The sequence below is a fragment of the Oncorhynchus tshawytscha genome, linkage group LG18 (genome assembly GCF_018296145.1).
Source record: "Oncorhynchus tshawytscha isolate Ot180627B linkage group LG18, Otsh_v2.0, whole genome shotgun sequence".
NCBI lineage: Eukaryota > Metazoa > Chordata > Actinopteri > Salmoniformes > Salmonidae > Oncorhynchus > Oncorhynchus tshawytscha.
This window is the reverse complement of record NC_056446.1, coordinates 11792796-11809929: the sequence shown is the minus strand read 5'-3', so window position 1 is coordinate 11809929 and position 17134 is coordinate 11792796. Positions and strand designations below refer to the sequence as shown.

At 42.2% G+C, this 17134-nt stretch overlaps 1 protein-coding gene across 1 annotated transcript in view; it reads left to right on the top strand.

Moving 5' to 3' along the window:
- Positions 1 to 17134, top strand: part of rngtt (RNA guanylyltransferase and 5'-phosphatase) — a 142215-nt gene that overhangs the window by 27876 nt on the left and 97205 nt on the right. The window contains exons 10-11 of the mRNA XM_024377821.2: positions 8607 to 8742; positions 11756 to 11827. Of these exons, the coding sequence (XP_024233589.1) occupies positions 8607 to 8742; positions 11756 to 11827 (208 nt within the window). The remainder of the gene's footprint in view (positions 1 to 8606; positions 8743 to 11755; positions 11828 to 17134) is intronic.

Genomic DNA, 17134 nt, shown 5'->3' with positions numbered 1-17134 from the left:
CTTAATTATAACATAATAACACACAGAAATATGAGCCTTTTGGTTATTAATATGGTCAAATCTGGAAACTATCATTTCGAAAACAAACGTTTATTTCAGTGAAATATTTTTAATATTTTTTTCTAACAGGTGGCATCCCAAAGTCTAAATATTCTTGTTACATTGCACAACCTTCAATGTTATGTCATAATTACGTAAAATTCTGGAAAATTAGTTAGCAATGAGCCAGGCTGCCCAAACTGTTGCATATACCCTGCCTCTGTGTGCAATGAACGCAAGAGAAATGACACAATTTCACCAGGTTAATATTGCCTGCTAACCTGGATTTCTTTTAGCTAAATATGCAGGTTTAAAAATATATACTTCTGTGTCTTGATTTTAAGAAAGGCATTGGTGTTTATGGTTAGGTACAGTCTTCCAACGATTGTGCTTTTTTTCGCAAATGACTAGTGATTATGATTGATTGTTTTTTATAAAATAAGTTTAATGCTAGCTAGCAACTTACCTTGGCTTCTACTGCATTCGCGTAACAGGCAGGCTCCTCGTGGAGTGCAATGAGAGACCGGTGGTTACAGCGTTGGACTAGTTAACTGTAAGGTTGCAAGATTGAATCCCCGAGCTGACAAGGTAAAAATCTGTCGTTATGCCCCTGAACAAGGCAGTTAACCCACCGTTCCTAGGCCGTCATTGAAAATAAGAATGTGTTCTTAACTGACTTGCCTAGTTAAATAAAGGTATAAATGTTTTTATTTTTTAATCGGCAAAATCGGCGTCCAAAAATACTGATTTCCTATTGTTATGAAAACTTGAAATCGGCCCTAATTAATCGGCCATTCCGATTAATCGGTCGACCTCTAATCTCAATGTAAGAAGCGTCATTACAGACACCCTGGTTCGAATCCAGGCTATATCACAACCGGCCCTAATTGGTAGGCCCATAGGGCCCTGCTCAATTGGCCCAGCGTTGTCCGGGTTTGGCTGGTGTAGGCCGTCATTGTAAATGAGGATTTGTTCTTAAGTAACATTGAAAAACAACCAAGCTTGTGAACAAAACAATGTAAATAGCCAAAAAACAAGAGGACAAAGTCTCACTTTGTAGACTAAGTAAATTAGACAAATGTTTATACCTGTGTGCAGTGCTTCCATGAATGAATCTATAAGCGGTTAACTCAGGCAGAGCTGCTGTGTGAGGTGGGATATACGAATATTTCTTTGTGCGATTAGCAGCTATGGAACAAAATGGCAGAACCTTTGAAGATAGCACCTGCAGCATTTTTCTGCTGGAAATCACAACTCGCACATGTGCTCATACTTGACTTTTGACTATTTTTATTTGCAAATGTGACTGTCATGGTCGCGCTGTAGAGCCCTGAAAATTGACCACCCGCTTACGTGGCAGGTGAAATATATATTTTTTTCCCTCTGCATTTGGCGGGTGGCAGGCGTTTTTAATTTTATGCCCTGATGTCAGTATTAAGCAAATGTATTTATAAAGCTCTTTTTACATCAGCAGATGTCACAACGTGCCTTACAGAAACCCAGCCTAAAACCCCAAACAGCAAGCAATGCAGATGTAGGGACACGGTGGCTAGAAAGGCAGGAACCTAGGAAGAATCTAGAGAGGAACCAGACTCTTTAGTGATTTCTATAATGTACGTCTTGGTGGGGAAAACTCAACTTTCTTTTTAATGCATGCCAACAAAGCCACAACCCTAAACATCTTTTAAAGCGTGTGTCTGTGTCTGACTGTTTGCCTGAATGTGTATTATGGGATACCGAAGAGGCTGTTGTCCAGACTCCTGAGACGTTGTCAGCAGAGTAGATGCAGGCATTGATTCTTCCAGAACAGAGTCTATAGGAGCAGAGGACTGCAAGGCAGGTGTGGCTCACCACTCTTCACTCACAGGGATGAGGAACTCAACCAACATCCTCTCTATGGACTAGTATAGCTCCAGCAGACCTGCACTGTCACACTTTTTTGTCTTTCTAATAATTAGGTCCAACAGTTTTTATGGCCCTACTTTGTAGACCTGCACTGTCATTGTAGCTGGAAGATTAGATGCCTTTTACTCTGGCAGCACGTTGTTGACCTTACACGTAATCCTGTTACAGGTCAAGAGTGAAAGACCGAAACAAGTCACTTTTGGGGGTCTTGATTTGCTATGAGAGTGGATGCTAGTTTCTCATTGGCTGAGAGGTTCTTTAACAGGAGTTCTTTCTCAGGGTCTGCCTCATATTGTTTGAGTCCCAAATGCACCCCTGGGTGCTGGTCTAAAGTAATGCACTCTAAGGAATAGAGTGCCATTTGGGGGACAGCCATTGTACCCCACTTCTCAGGGACCTGGATGCCTTCCAGAGATCTCTGAACAAGCTGGTATAGATGGCAAATTAATTAGGTGTAATCCATATCTGATTCTGTTTTTTTCCCCACCTGCAGGTCTTCTTACTGCTGCTCACGCTGTGGAAATGTAGTGCATTTGCATTTGGAACTACCAAGTGATCTGCCATCTACATTTGAAGTCGGACGTTTACATACACCTTAGCCAAATACATTTAAAGTCAGTTTTCACAATTCCTGACATTTCATTTTAGTAACAATTCCCTCTCTTAGGTCAGTTAGGATCACCACTTTATTTTAAGAATGTGAAATGTCAGAATAATCGTAGAGAGAATGATTTATTTCAGCTTTTATTTCTTTCATCACATTCCCAGTTTGTCAGAAGTTTACATACACTCAATTAGTATTTGGGAGCATTGCCTTTTAAATGGTTTAACTTGGGTCAAATGTTTCGGGTAACCTTCCACAAGCTTCCCACAATAAGTGAATTTTGGCCCATTCCTCCTGACAGAGCTGGTGTAACTGAGTCAGGTTTGTAGGCCTCCTTGCTCGCACACGCTTTTTCAGTTATAACCACAAATGTTCTATAGGATTGAGGTCAGGGATTTGTGATGGCCACTCCAAAACCTTGACTTTGTTGTCCTTAAGCCATTTTGCCACAACTTTGGAAGTATGTTTGGGGTCGTTGTCCATTTGGAAGATCCATTTGCGACCAAGCTTTAACTTTCTGACTGATTTCTTGAGATGTTGCTTCAATATGTCCACATAATTTTCCTCCCTTATGATGCCATCTATTTTGTGAAGTTCACCAGTCCCTCCTGCAGTAAAGCACCCCCACAACATGATGCTGCCACCCCCGTGCTTCACAGTTGGGATGGTGATCTTCAGCTTGCAAGCCTCCCCCTTTTTCCTCCAAACATAACGATGGTTATTATGGCCAAACAGTTCTATTTTTGTTTCATCAGACCAGAGGACTATTCTCCAAAAAGTAAGATATTTGTACCCATGTGCAGTTACAAACCGTACTCTGGCTTTTTTATGACGGTTTGTGAGCAGTGACTTCTTCGTTGCTGAGCGGCCTTTCAGGCTATGTCGATATAGGACTCGTTTTACTGTGGATATACATTGGGGCAAAAAAGTATTTAGTCAGCCACCAATTGTGCAAGTTCTCCCACTTAAAAAGATGAGAGGCCTGTAATTTTCACCATAGGTACACTTCAACTATAACAGACAAAATTAGAAAGAATTTCAGGAAATCACATTGTAGGATTTTTAATGAATTTATTTGCAAATTATGGTGGAAAGTAAGTATTTGGTCACCTACAAACAAGCAAGATTTCTGGCTCTCACAGACCTGTAACTTCTTCTTTAAGAGGCTCCTCTTTCCTCCACTCGTTACCTGTATTAATGGCACCTGTTTGAAATTGTTATCAGTATAAAAGACACCTGTCCACAACCTCAAACAGTCACACTTCAAACTCCACTATGGCCAAGACCAAAGAGCTGTCAAAGGACACCAGAAACAAAATTGTAGACCTGCACCAGGCTGGGAAGACTGAATCTGCAATAGGTAAGCAGCTTGGTTAGAAGAAATCAGCCGTGGGAGCAAATATTAGGAAATGGAAGACATACAAGACCACGAATCTCCCTCGACCTGGGGCTCCACGCAAGATCTCACCCCGTGGGTTCAACATGATCACAAGAATGGCGAGCAAAAATCCCAGAACCACACGGGGGGACCTAGTGAATGACCTGTAGAGAGCTGGGACCAAAGTAACAAAGCCTACCATCAGTAACACACTACGCCGCCAGGGACTCAAATCCTGCAGTGCCAGACGTGTCCCCCTGCTTAAGCCAGCACATGTCCAGGCCCATCTGAAGTTTCCTAGAGAGCGTTTGGATGATCCAGAAGAAGATTGGGAGAATTTTATATATATGGTCAGATGAAACCAAAATATAACTTTTTGGTAAAAACTCAACTCGTTGTGTTTGGAGGACAAAGAATGCTGAGTTGCATCCAAAGAACACCATACCTACTGTGAATCATGGGGGTGGAAACCTCATGCTTTGGGGCTGTTTTTCTGCAAAGGGACCAGGACGACTGATAAGTACAAAGGAAAGAATGAATGGAGCTATGTATCGTGAGATTTTGAGTGAAAACCTCCTTCCATCAGCAAGGGCATTGAAGATGAAACGTGGTTGGGTCTTTCAGCATGACAATGATCCCAAACACACCGCCCGGGCAACGAAGGAGTGGCTTCGTAAGAAGCATTTCAAGGTCCTGGAGTGGCCTAGCCAGTCTCCTGATCTCAACCCCATAGAAAATCTTTGGAGGGAGTTGAAAGTCAGTGTTGCCCAGCAACAGCCCAAAACATCACTGCTCTAGAGGAGATCTGCATGGAGGAATGGGCCAAAATATCAGCAACAGTGTGTGAAAACCTTGTGAAGACTTCCAGAAAACGTTTGACCTCTGTCAATGCCAACAAAGGGTATATAACAAAGTATTGAGAAACTTTTGTTATTGACCAAATACTTATTTTCCACCATAATTTGCAAATAAATTCATAAAAAATCCTACAATGTGATTTTCTGGATAAAAAAATAAATAATTGTCTGTCATAGTTGAAGTGTACCTATGATGAAAATTACAGGCCTCATCTTTTTAAGTGGGAGAACTTGCACAATTGGTGGCTGACTAAATACTTTTTTTGCCCCACTGTGTGTGTGTGTGTCGTAATCGGTCGACCTCTAGTTTCCTCCAGCATCTTCACAAGGTCCTTTGCTGTTTTTCTGGAATTGATTTTGCAGTTTTCACACCAAAGTACGCTCATCTCTAGGAGACAGAACACATCTCCTTCCTGAGCTGTATGACAGCTGCGTGGTCCCATGGTGTGTATATATACTTGTTTGTAGCGATGAACGTGGTACCTTCAGGCATTTGGAATTTGCTCCCAAGGATGAACCAGACTTGTGGATGTCTACAATTTTTCTTCTGAGGTCTCGGTTGATTTCTTTTGATTTTCCCATGATGTCAAGCAAAGAGGCACTAAGTTTGAAGGTAGGCCTTGAAATACATCCACAGGTACACCTCCAACTGACTCAAATGATGTCAATTAGCCTATCAGAAGCTTCCAAAGCCATGAGATCATTTTCTGGAATTTTCCAAGCTGTTTAAAGGCACTGTCAACTTAGTGTATGTAAACTTCTGACTCACTGGAATTGTGATACAGATTATTTCACTGTCTGTAAACAATTGTTGGAAAAATTACTTGTCATGCACAAAGTAGATGTCCAAACTGACTTGCCAAAACTATAGTTTGTTAAAAGAAACTTGTGGAGTGGTTGAAAAACAGGTTTTAATGACTCCAACCTAAGTGTATGTACACTTCCGACTTCAGCTGTATCTCTGTCACCACCACCAGTCTCCTCTCCCCCGAAGAGCTGTTCATCTATCACTGCATTTTAAAATGGGTTCACATCGCCACCCAATAGGCCAGGCCCACCTTTTGTGTTAATTTAGTAGTTTGCAAAGTAAGCCGGGTGCCATTAGCATTGCATGATTGCACTAATGTCATAAAGTGGTGTAATGGGGAGGCGAGCTAATTTGCTCACTGGTTTAGGATGCGTTGATTAGGATACTTCACCTTTTTTAGGAATAAAACAGGAAATGAAACAGAGTTGCTCATTTAAAACATCTTGCTTCACTCAATGCTTGGCATTTGCCGATGGAGAGAGAGAGCAGCGACCAGTCGGCCTCCTGGAAGCATGTAACTGGATTCGTCAACTCTGTCATGTAATCATTGCCGAGCAGATTTTTGTGTGTGTTCATTGTAAGAGGAAATGTGTGCGCGTGTTTGATCACATCCCCTCAGCTCTCCTTGGGAACCTCCATACCCCTGGAATCAGATCAGGCATTTTCATGTTCTGATGTTGACTTTAATTTAGTTTCATTTTACGCATAAGTTTTCCTGTTGACTGTAGATTTTTTAAAATTCAATTACCCAAACAGGAGCATTTGGCTTGACAGCTTTTGTTTGCGCTTTGCTCTTTGTTCTTTCTCCCAGTACCCCCAACGGTACATATTTTTGTTGTGGTCCCGGACAAGCACACCTGATTCTACTTGTCAATTAATCACTAAGCCCTTGACAATTTAAATCAGATGTTTTTGTCTGGGGCTGCAACAAAAAATGTGTGCTGTTGGGGGGTACTTGAGGACTGGAGCTAGGAAACACTGAACTAGAGCACTCAGACTTTATTCCCCCCCACTGCCTCTGTATCTTTCACCCAGATACCCCCACCTTAGTGCCTGTGGACTCTTCCATCCTCTGTGTGTCTATGCTATGGGTGATACTATGGGTATCATAGGGGTTGTCCCATCCTTAACATACTGTACGTCCATCCCAAGTCCCCTTCGTCATCACAAACTTCTAATTGGTCTCCACCACCACCACTGTTACCAAACAGATATCCTGTCGGAGACGGTGAGTAAGTGACTCACTGTCCACCCTTTTTAAAAGTAAGAGTTTGTCTGAGTGTAAAAGCTGATGTTTGCAGGTATGTAATTCAAGTAAAGCTTTGTATCCTCCACTTCATCCCTCCATCTGGTTGGTGTGATGGAGGGATCAGACAGTAATCAGACAGAGCTGTGACAGACTGCTAGCAACATCACTCATGTAAATATATAGACTGGAGCAAGAGAGCCTGGGTCCTATCATATTTGCTTAGCAGCTTCTTAAAAAACCCAGAGATACACTGCAATGTCCTGTCTTTCACACCTCTCTTTCTTGAGGATATTCTAATTTGCACTGTGGTGATTTGAATGAGGACCGGTGTGTGTGTGTGTGTCCTATTGTGGCATTGAAAAAGTACTGTTCAAGAATCTGCAAGGCCAAAGAGAAGGAGCGAGATAAGGACACCACTCCTCCTGAATGGTTGGATCAGTGGTGTATGTCCTTGCCTCTAGTCCTGTAGTGTAGATGTAGTCAAAGAGCTTTCTCAAATTTTCTCAGAATAAAAACATTAATATGCATCTACAGTATCATGATAAAATGGTGAAGGACTGTGTTTGTACTGCAAGTTTGTGGTCTTCCTGAGGCCAATGATAGTGCAGTGTATTTCTTAATGCAAACTAAGTCTTGTATCTCACCTGCAAATGCCAGAGGAACTAATTCGGGATTGGTGCCAAAACTTCCTCTATCAGTGAAACAACTCGCCTCGCCACTGCCTGTGAATGTAGCAGCACATTGTGCTATTTGAAGATAGAGCCATGTCTAACTGGAGGCTGGCACATTTGCATTGAAGCAGAGGTGCTTTAGGACATAACATCACAATATATCAGAGCCTGTGATTTTTTTTTTGTCATTCAGTTTTGTCAATAGAGGAGAGAATTGGTTTGGAAGTGTCTACGTGCACTAGAATATAATGAGGCTGTTTTTGTAAGTAGAGGGTTGAGGTAAGTTTGGAGTTTGTCTGTGTTGTTCCCCAGATACTCTATTATAGGTGTAACGTTTCAGAAATTGCGCTGTCATTTCCTGGTTGCAAAAATTATAATAGTTCGCTTAATTTCAGTTTGTGACAAAACAAGCAGTCGTTGTGTAGAGAAGTATTGTACCATCTACCAGCTGTGAAATATATTTTCCATAACTAAAAATATAGTATTTTCAAGCTGTTTGAAGCTGGTGTACAAAACCGAAAGTAAAAGACCCAAAAAACTAAACATAACTAGAAGCATAGAAATATGCACATAGAACTGATCTACCGCTTCTTAGACTTGCTTTCAAGGAGAATGACAGATCTATAACACCTTTCTATGTGAATTTGCTGGGGTCACCCAAAAAGTTGAATATTGCTGCTTTAAATATTTAACCAATAGCTACCAGGACTATCTGCATTGACCCTTTTTGCACAAACGTTTTTGACTTATCACATACTCTTTGAATTTGGTCGGGTTGCCAAAAAGTTATATATTGCAGCATTAACCCAACAAAGTTTTGTTTTTAACTGTAAGAAATGCAGTTGAATCTGCAGCTCGGAGAAATCCGGATGCAGCTGTTTGTCTGCTATAAAATGGCTGTCTGACTTGGTTTTTAATCCATGTAAAAAGCCAATTCCAGTTGGAGTGAAACTTTGCCATCAATTTACAGCATTCAATATGTATACTGCCTCTGCTTTGTTTGTTGAATGTTTGCTACTTACTAGTAAATAGTTGTTAACTTAAAAATGTTAAGTAAACTTGTTAAAGAGGGTTTCTTTGCTCTATTTTCCACAGGTATATGATGCTGATAAATGGGAAGAATGAGGTTCACATGATCGACAGAGACAACTCGGTGTTCCACATAGCCAACCTAGAATTCCCTTTTCGGAAAGACCTCCGCGTTCACTTAGCCAACACACTACTTGATGGGGTAAGTCCTTCACTCTGTCTGTGTATGTGTCCTTTATCCCCCCCCGGTGATGGGGTGGCAGGTAGCCTAGTGGTTAGCCTAGTGGTTAGCCTAGTGGTTAGCCTAGTGGTTAGCCTAGTGGTTAGCCTAGTGGTTAGCCTAGTGGTTAGCCTAGTGGTTAGCCTAGTGGTTAGCCTAGTGGTTAGCCTAGTGGTTAGCCTAGTGGTTAGCCTAGTGGTTAGCCTAGTGGTTAGAGCATAACCAAAAGGTTGCTAGATCGAATCCCCGAGCTGACAAGGTAAAAATCTGTTGTTCTGCCCCTGAACAAGGCAGTTTAACCCACTGTTCCTAGGCCATCATTGTAAATAAGAATTTGTTCTTAACTGACTTTCCTAGTTACATTTTTTTAAAGTCTCAGAATGGTGACTCATACTGTCTTTATTCTTCCCACCCGTTGTCCCCTGCCTGACCCCATACCCCTACTCATATCGCCCTGCTGCTCCACCTACACATGACTGACAGCAAAAAGTAGCTGTTGTCAGCCTCCTTCCACACCAGGAGAACCCTGTGGCTCCTATCAACACCTAGGCCTAGAGGAGAACAGTGAGAGCAGTGTGCCTTTCACCCAGTCCGCCACCACATCCACTTTTACAAGACAGGAGGGGAAACACTGTTCGTAAATCATACCAGAAATACCATGGATTCATCCTCCTTTATCCTGCTCTGTATTGTACTGTACTGCGTAGATGCCTTCCTCCCAGGAGACTAATTGTTAGTGGCTGTCATGTCTTCACCGTGTAATAACAGGCCAATCCGGGCTACTAGAGTTTTTGTACTAGAAAAGGTGTTCATTCCAAATATAGTGATATTCCCTGTTGGCCCTGGTCAAAGGTAGTGCACTATACAGGGAATAGGGTGCCATTTGGGACTTAGCCAGGTCCCAGCACTCCCCAAGCAGCAGGTGCACAAGACACCAGTCATTATCACCCTCCCTAATCGGAACCGGGGAGAGAAGAGGCTGGATGCCATTATGCGTCATGTCGGTGTACAATGCCTGGTCTTCTGTGCAGCAGCCCAATTATGTGGGGGGGCTTGTTAGAGAGGTGAGTTTGCTTAGCCATCTTCACTTTTCTCTAAGACGGACGTGTCTTTCATGCTCTGAGCAATATTATTCTCAAGCATCTTCGGTAATTCAGTGACTGATTGAGATGGTGGGTTGTCTCTTTGCTTGGGCCTTTTGTGCAGGGAACACATTAGCAGGCTTTTGAAGCTGCTCCACTCTGCAGATGTGACAGTCTGTCTAGCCTGTCAAGGCTTCTTGGTGTCCTTTTTGTTATTGTGTTGTTTTTGATGACAGGTGCTAACAGAGTCCATGTCCAGAAAGAACCTGTGGCTGAACCATGACTCAGCTATGCTCAGTTTCATCCATAGATTCTTCATAGAATCTTACTACTTACACAAAATCTGCCTCTGCCACAAGGCTTCTCTTGTGTGTTTTGGAATTCATGTCATTGTTTTCAGTGAACTCTACCCAGAGACCTAAAATGTATTTTCATGTTTGCAGATATATTGCCTGTGGAACTGTTGCTGCATACATTCAATCACAAGCTCTTCTGTGGTAGTGGCTCTGCTGCTAGTCACTTTATCTTATTCATACACCCCCACACACAATACAGAACAGTTACTGCCTCAGTGTGCTGCACTGCTGCATGTACAGAGGTCAACTCACAGAGATACAACTATATTCATCCCCCCAGAGCAATTCACTCAGTGTTGTCTTTTATTTGCCTGTGTTTGTACACTCACAATGGAGTAAATATTTTGAGTAAGATCCCTTCAAAGGACAAAAACTGGAGTGATATTGTACCATATTAGCTGTAAAGCAGTAGTTCCGTTGATGTCCCTACAGGTAATGTGTCAGAATGGTGATGCAGTAGTACTGTATGATGCTTAGCCTACGATATGATACCCATTGGGATATTATTAATATATTTTGTTCTCTCTCTTGTTCGTTCTCACTCTCTCTCGCTCGCACTCGTTCTCGCGCTCACGCTCGTTCTCACGCTCTCTCATTCGTTCTCGCGCTCTCGTTCGTTCTCGCGCTCTCGTTCGTTCTCGCGCTCTCGTTCGTTCTCGCGCTCGTTCACGCTCATTATCGCTTGCTCGTTATCGTTCTCTCTTGCTTCTCACCAGCTCTGAAGTACCTGATTCTCAACTCCACAATGTTGAATGATGAATGTGTAAATATATTGCGCCCTCTGGTTCTCTCTCTTGTATACACACTGCCGTTCAAAAGTTTGGGGTCACTTAGAAATGTCCTTGTTTTTAAAAGAAAAGCATATTTATTCCATTAAAATAACATCAAATTGAACAGAAATACAGTGTAGACATTGTTAATGTTGTAAATGACTATTTTAGCTGGAAACGGCTGATTTTTATTTTTTTAATGGAATATCTACATAGGTGTACAGAGTCCCATTATCAGCAACCATTACTCCTGTGTTCCAATGGCATGTTGTGTTAGCTAATCCAAGTTTATCATTTTAAAAGGCTCACAAAGTCCTCAACTGGCAGACACCTAGTTGCATAACGTGGCTGTGAAACCCAGTCATGTGTCAGTTGTGCTTTTCACCAGCTCTGAAGTACTTGATTCTCAACTCCACAATGTTGAATGATGAATGTGTAAATCTATTTCTGCTGCCGTTTCCCATTCCTCTCCATGGTACTCATCTCTGATGTGTGCCGCAGTCTGCCGTATGTACCCCACAGGAGACACAGCCAGCCCCTTTTTTAAGAGCGCTCGGTTTAACCCCCCCCCCCATCGTTTGACGGGCACTTTCCAACATGCTCAGCTCCTCTCGCTCCCTGTCTAATTGGACCACAAATTTAGAATTATTTCTCTTAGAATGTGTCTCCCGTACACTGTTTTAGCATTATGCCCCCCCCCATCTCTCTTTCCCTCTGTCTCTCGGTGTCTTTCTCTCTCTCGGTTTCTGTCTGTCCTCATCACCCCCTCTGTCTCTTGTTTCCACAGGAGATGATTATCGACAAGGTAAACGGCCAGCCCGTCCCGCGCTACCTGATCTATGACATCATCAAATTCAACGTGAGTAGTGCCATGCCCGTTCAGCAGAGATCTTGTTGCCCATGAAATTCCCCTACATCCCTGAAGAGGTGCCAGACCTATCAGGTTGCAGTCAGTACGCCCAGGGTCAGTCAGTCCCCCATAACCACCAGGCCCATTAGCAGCCACTCTGCCCCCTGTTTTGACCTCTCTCTGGTCCCCTCTCTAGTCCACAGTGTCAGCCCCTGGTGATCCTGGTTAAGGACAGAATATAAATAGATCATCAGACCAGGGCTGGGCATGAGAGAGAAGCTGTCTGTCGAGTATTTCACTATCACCATTGTCAATCCTGCCACTGTTCATGGTGGCAGACAGCAGCCTGTCTGTATGTCAGACTGATTAGTTCTGCCTGAGAGGGGAGAGCAGGAGAGGAGAGCAGCTCAGACTGCCCACCCCCCCCAGACCGCTCAGCTCGCTGGTCAGCCAGCAGAGCTCAGTAAACCCTGATCATGAAGATCCAGGACACTGTCTGAGACTATCACAAGTGCTACGGTCTGAGGACTGAGCAGCCATTCTGAAATTGCTAAACAAGTTTGCAAAACCATTTTGTATATATCTCCCTCTCAGCAGTTTGAGTGGCCTCTGACCGCAAGCCTGTTTTATGTTTTGGCGGGCCTGTGACTTTCTGAATGCTTAACTGCATCCGCAAACTACATATTTGTTTTTCTATCTCCCAAGTTCCATTGTATGCACCAACTTCTGAATACACCCAGCTAAGGATCATTGAGCTTGATTTTCTTCTAAACTGAAACTAATTATTATCAATTTACTGCTAATTAGTTTCGGGGGGGGGGGGCGATAATTGCCACAGACCAATTTTCTGAGAATATTTGGTATAGAAGTGTAAGACTTCATCCTAAATGGCATCCTGTACCCTACAAAGTGCACTACTTTTGACCAGTGCCCTATGGGTAGTGCAATATATATATATAGGGTAATATTCAGAACGCACCTTGATTATGTATTCTCTGGCTTCATCCTCAGAACTCATTTTCACTGAGCTGTGAGATTGCTGCTGTTTTTTTCTCATGAGAAATGTCCTGTATGCTATTTTAAGAGCCTGAGTAAAACAAGGTGGTGGCAGATAGTGTTCCTACAACAGAAGGTTGGTGGCACATTAATTGGGCAGGACGGGCTTGTGGTAATGGATGGAGCGAAATAGTTGGAATGGTATCAAATTCATCAATCGCATGGTTTCCATGTGTTTGATGCCATTACATTTGCTCCGTTCCAGCCATTATTGTGAGCCGTCCTTCACTCAGCAGCCTCCACTGGTTCCTACTGATGTCTATTGAACTTATAGCTAGTGCTGATGCCTAGGGCTGGGCAACATTGCATATATTACACACACACACACACACACACTACCGTTCAAACGTTTGGGGTCACTTAGAAATGTCCTTGTTTTTGCAAGAAAAGCAACAACAAAAAAATCCCCCATTTAAAAAAATAAAAAATAATGATCAGAAATAGTGTAGACATTGTTAATGTTGTAAATGACTATTATAGCTGGAAACGGCAGATTGTTAATGGAATATCTACATTTATCAGCAACCATCACTCCTGTGTTCCAATGGCACGTTGTGTTAGCTAATCCAAGTTTATCATGTTAAAAGGCTCACAAGTCCTCAACTGGCAGCTTCATTAAATAGTACCCGCAAAACACCAGTCTCAATGTCAACAGTGAAGAGACGACTCCGGGATGCTGGCCTTTTAGGCAGAGTTCCTCTGTCCAGCGTCTGTGTGTTCTTTTGCCCATCTTTTTCTTTTTATTGGCCAGTCTGAGGTGACTTTTTCTTTGCAACTCTGCCTTGAAGGCCAGCATCCCGGGGTCACGTCTTCACTGTTGACTTTGAGGCTGGTGTTTTGCGAGTACTATTTAATGAAGCTGCCAGTTGAGGACTTGTGAGGCGTCTGTTTCTCCTCTTTCTATTCTGGTTAGAGCCAGTCTGCGCTGTTCTGTGAAGGGAGTAGAACACTGTGTTGTACAAGATCTTCAGTTTCTTGGCAATATCTCGCATGGAATAGCCTTTCTCAGAACAAGAATAGACTGATGATTTTCAAAAGAAAAATGTTTCTGTACATTTTGAGCCTGTAATCGAACTCACAAATGCTGATGCTCCAGATACTCAACTAGTCTAAAGAAGGCCAGTTTTATTGCTGCTTTAATCAGGACAACAGTTTTCAGATGTAATTGCAAAAGGATTTTCTAATGATCAATTAGGTTTTTTTAAATGATAAACTTGGATTAGCTAACACAATGTGCCATTGGAACACAGGAAATCAGCCTGTTCTAGCTGCAATACTCATTAACATTGTCTACACTATTTCTGATCAATATGACACCAAACTTTCGAACGGTTGTTTGTGTGTGTGTCACAATATTTTTGTTCACATTTTTGACAGGATGAGAGTATTTTATGTTTTTCAGTAATACTAAATTTGCTTTGAGTTGTGTATGACCCTAGGGTGGCAACACATACATTCTAAGTGTTTTCAGTGGGGCTTTCTCTGTTTTTCCGTCTGTTTTATACTGTTCAGTCACAATTCATCCAAAAGTTGATCTCATTTGATATAATTTCCATGTAGGACTGCACGATATGGGCAAAAAGTCTAGGCCTTATTTTTAACCAAATATTGCAATTTGACTTTCAATTTAGATCAAAACACTAGGGTTAACTGTTGTAATCGTTCAAATATAAATATTATTTTACAGTTGGAATGTAAAAGTGGGCCCCTTTGAATACAGTGTTTGACATGGCAACGAATAAAAATGCCATGGAGGTGTTCATAGAATGAATAATTAGAATACTAATAGGATCTCTATGGAGGTGTTATTGTGACAGGGTAGGAACCAATGTGTTGGTCAGTGTTTCCCAGGGGAATGGGACCCTATAATCTTTGGCTAACATATTCATGCTTCGCCTATTCCTCTGATTTAGAACATACTGTTACACAAACAGCGTGCTAATTTAGGCCTACGCCAGCGCTGGTATCAGGCTGTATTTGCTAGCTACGTTTGCTCTGACTCAGTACATTTTATTATAGCCAGCCTACATGATTTATTTTAGCCACAACTTGCTAAGAAAAGACACTAGCTCTTTGCAGACAGTTCTGTACACAAACTAATTGTGTAATTTATAGAACACTTGTGGATTTATATTAAGAAGCAAAGTGGAAAGTAACATTGTTGCCGTCAACATGTTGTTGCATCTGCTGCATTGACCCTGCAGTCTGAAGCGGGAACCATCGGCGAATTATCTTGTGGTCGAGCAACACCAACTGCACTCCTTGAATGACAGGGTGGGTTTGGTGAGTGAGAGGGATGGAGGGAGGGAGACAACTGAACTATCGGCATAGACTATAAAAACAAAGTGGTGTATCACATTTAACAAACCAAACATTGAAATACTGTTTTATAGAAGGTAAAGTAAAAACCCGAACTGGTCCGCGCATCAATACCGGTGCAGTTGAAGTCGGAAGTTTACATACACCTTAGCCAAATACATTTAAACTCAGATTTTCACAGTTCCTGACATGTAATCCTAGTAAAAATTCCCTGTCTTAGGTCAGTTAGGATCACCACTTTATTTTAAGAATGTGAAATGACAGAATGATAGTGATTTATTTCAGCTTTAATTTCTTTCATCACATTCCCAGTGGGTCAGAAGTTTACATACACTCAATTAGTATTTGGTAGCATTGCCTTTAAATTGTTTAACTTGGGTCAAACGTTTCGGGTAGCCTTCCACAAGCTTCCCACAATAAGTTGGGTGAATTTTGGCCCATTCCTCCTGACAGAGCTGGTGTAACTGAGTTAGGTTTGTAGGCTTTCTCAGTTCTGCCCACAAATTTTCTATAGGAATGAGGTCAGGGCTTTGTGATGGCCACTCCAATACCTTGACTTTGTTGTTCTTCTGCCATTTTGCCACAACTTTGGAAGCATGCTTGGGGTCGTTGTCAATTTGGAAGACCCATTTGCGACCAAGCTTTAACTTCCTGAATGATGTCTTGAGATGTTGCTTCAATATATCCACATAATTTTCCTCCCTCATGATGCCATCTATTTTGTGAAGTGAATCAGGCCCTCCTGCAGCAAAGCACCCCCACAACATGATGGTTAGGATGGTGTTCTTCAGCTTGCAAGCGTCCCCCTTTTTCCTCCAAACATAACGATGGTCATTATGGCCATACAGTTAGAAATATTCTCCAAAAGGTATGATCTTTGTCCCCATGTGCAGTTGCAAACCTTAGTCTGGCTTTTTTATGGAGGTTTTGGAGTAGTAGCTTCTTCCTTGCCGAGCGGCCTTTCAGGTTATGTCGATATAGGACTTGTTTTACTGTTGATATAGATACTTTTGTACCTGTTTCCTCTAGCATCTTCACAAGGTCCTTTTGCTGTTGTTCTGGGATTGATTTGCACTTTTCACACCAAAGTACGTTCATCTCTAGGAGACAGAACGCATCTCCTTCCTGTGCAGAAGGACAGCTGCGTGGTCCCATGGTGTTTGTACTTGCGTACTATTGTTTGTAGAGCTGAACGTGGTACCTTCATACATTTGGAATTTGTTCTCAAGGATGATCCAGACTTGTGGAGGCCTACAATTCTTTTTCTGAGGTCTTGGCTGATTTCTTTTGATTTTCCCATGATATCAAGCAAAGAGGCAGTTTGAAGGTAGTTCTTGAAATACATCCACAGGTACACCTCCAATTGACTCAAATTATGTCAATTAGCCTATCAGAAGCTTCTAAAGCCATGACATCATTTTCTGGAATTTTCCAAGCTGTTTAAAGGTACAGTCAACTGTGCATGTAAACCTCTGACCTACTAGAATTGTGATACAGTGAATTATATGTGAAATAATCTGTCTGTAAACAATTGTTGGAAAAATTACTTGTCATGCACAAAGTAGATGTCCTATCCGACTTGCCAAAACTATAGTTTGTTAACCAGAAATTTGTGGAGTGGTTGAAAAACAAGTTTTATTGACTCCAACCTAAGTGTATGTAAACTTCCGACTTGTACTGTATAAATTAAAATCCAGTATAACGCCAAGCCTTAATGATAGGCAATAGGTATCTTCATCTTCATATACCAGACGAGCTTAGATGAATGATCCGGCAAGAATCAGGCACAGAGGTTAGCAGCACTGCGTGTGTCCCGGAGCCGTCACTAAGTGCTGCAGTATTGATCCCCAGTACCTAGCCCATTATTGGCCTCCTCCATTATCCTAGTCAAGCCGCCCAGACCTGGCTCCACACTGAGGACCACCTAGTGTCCTGCCTGCC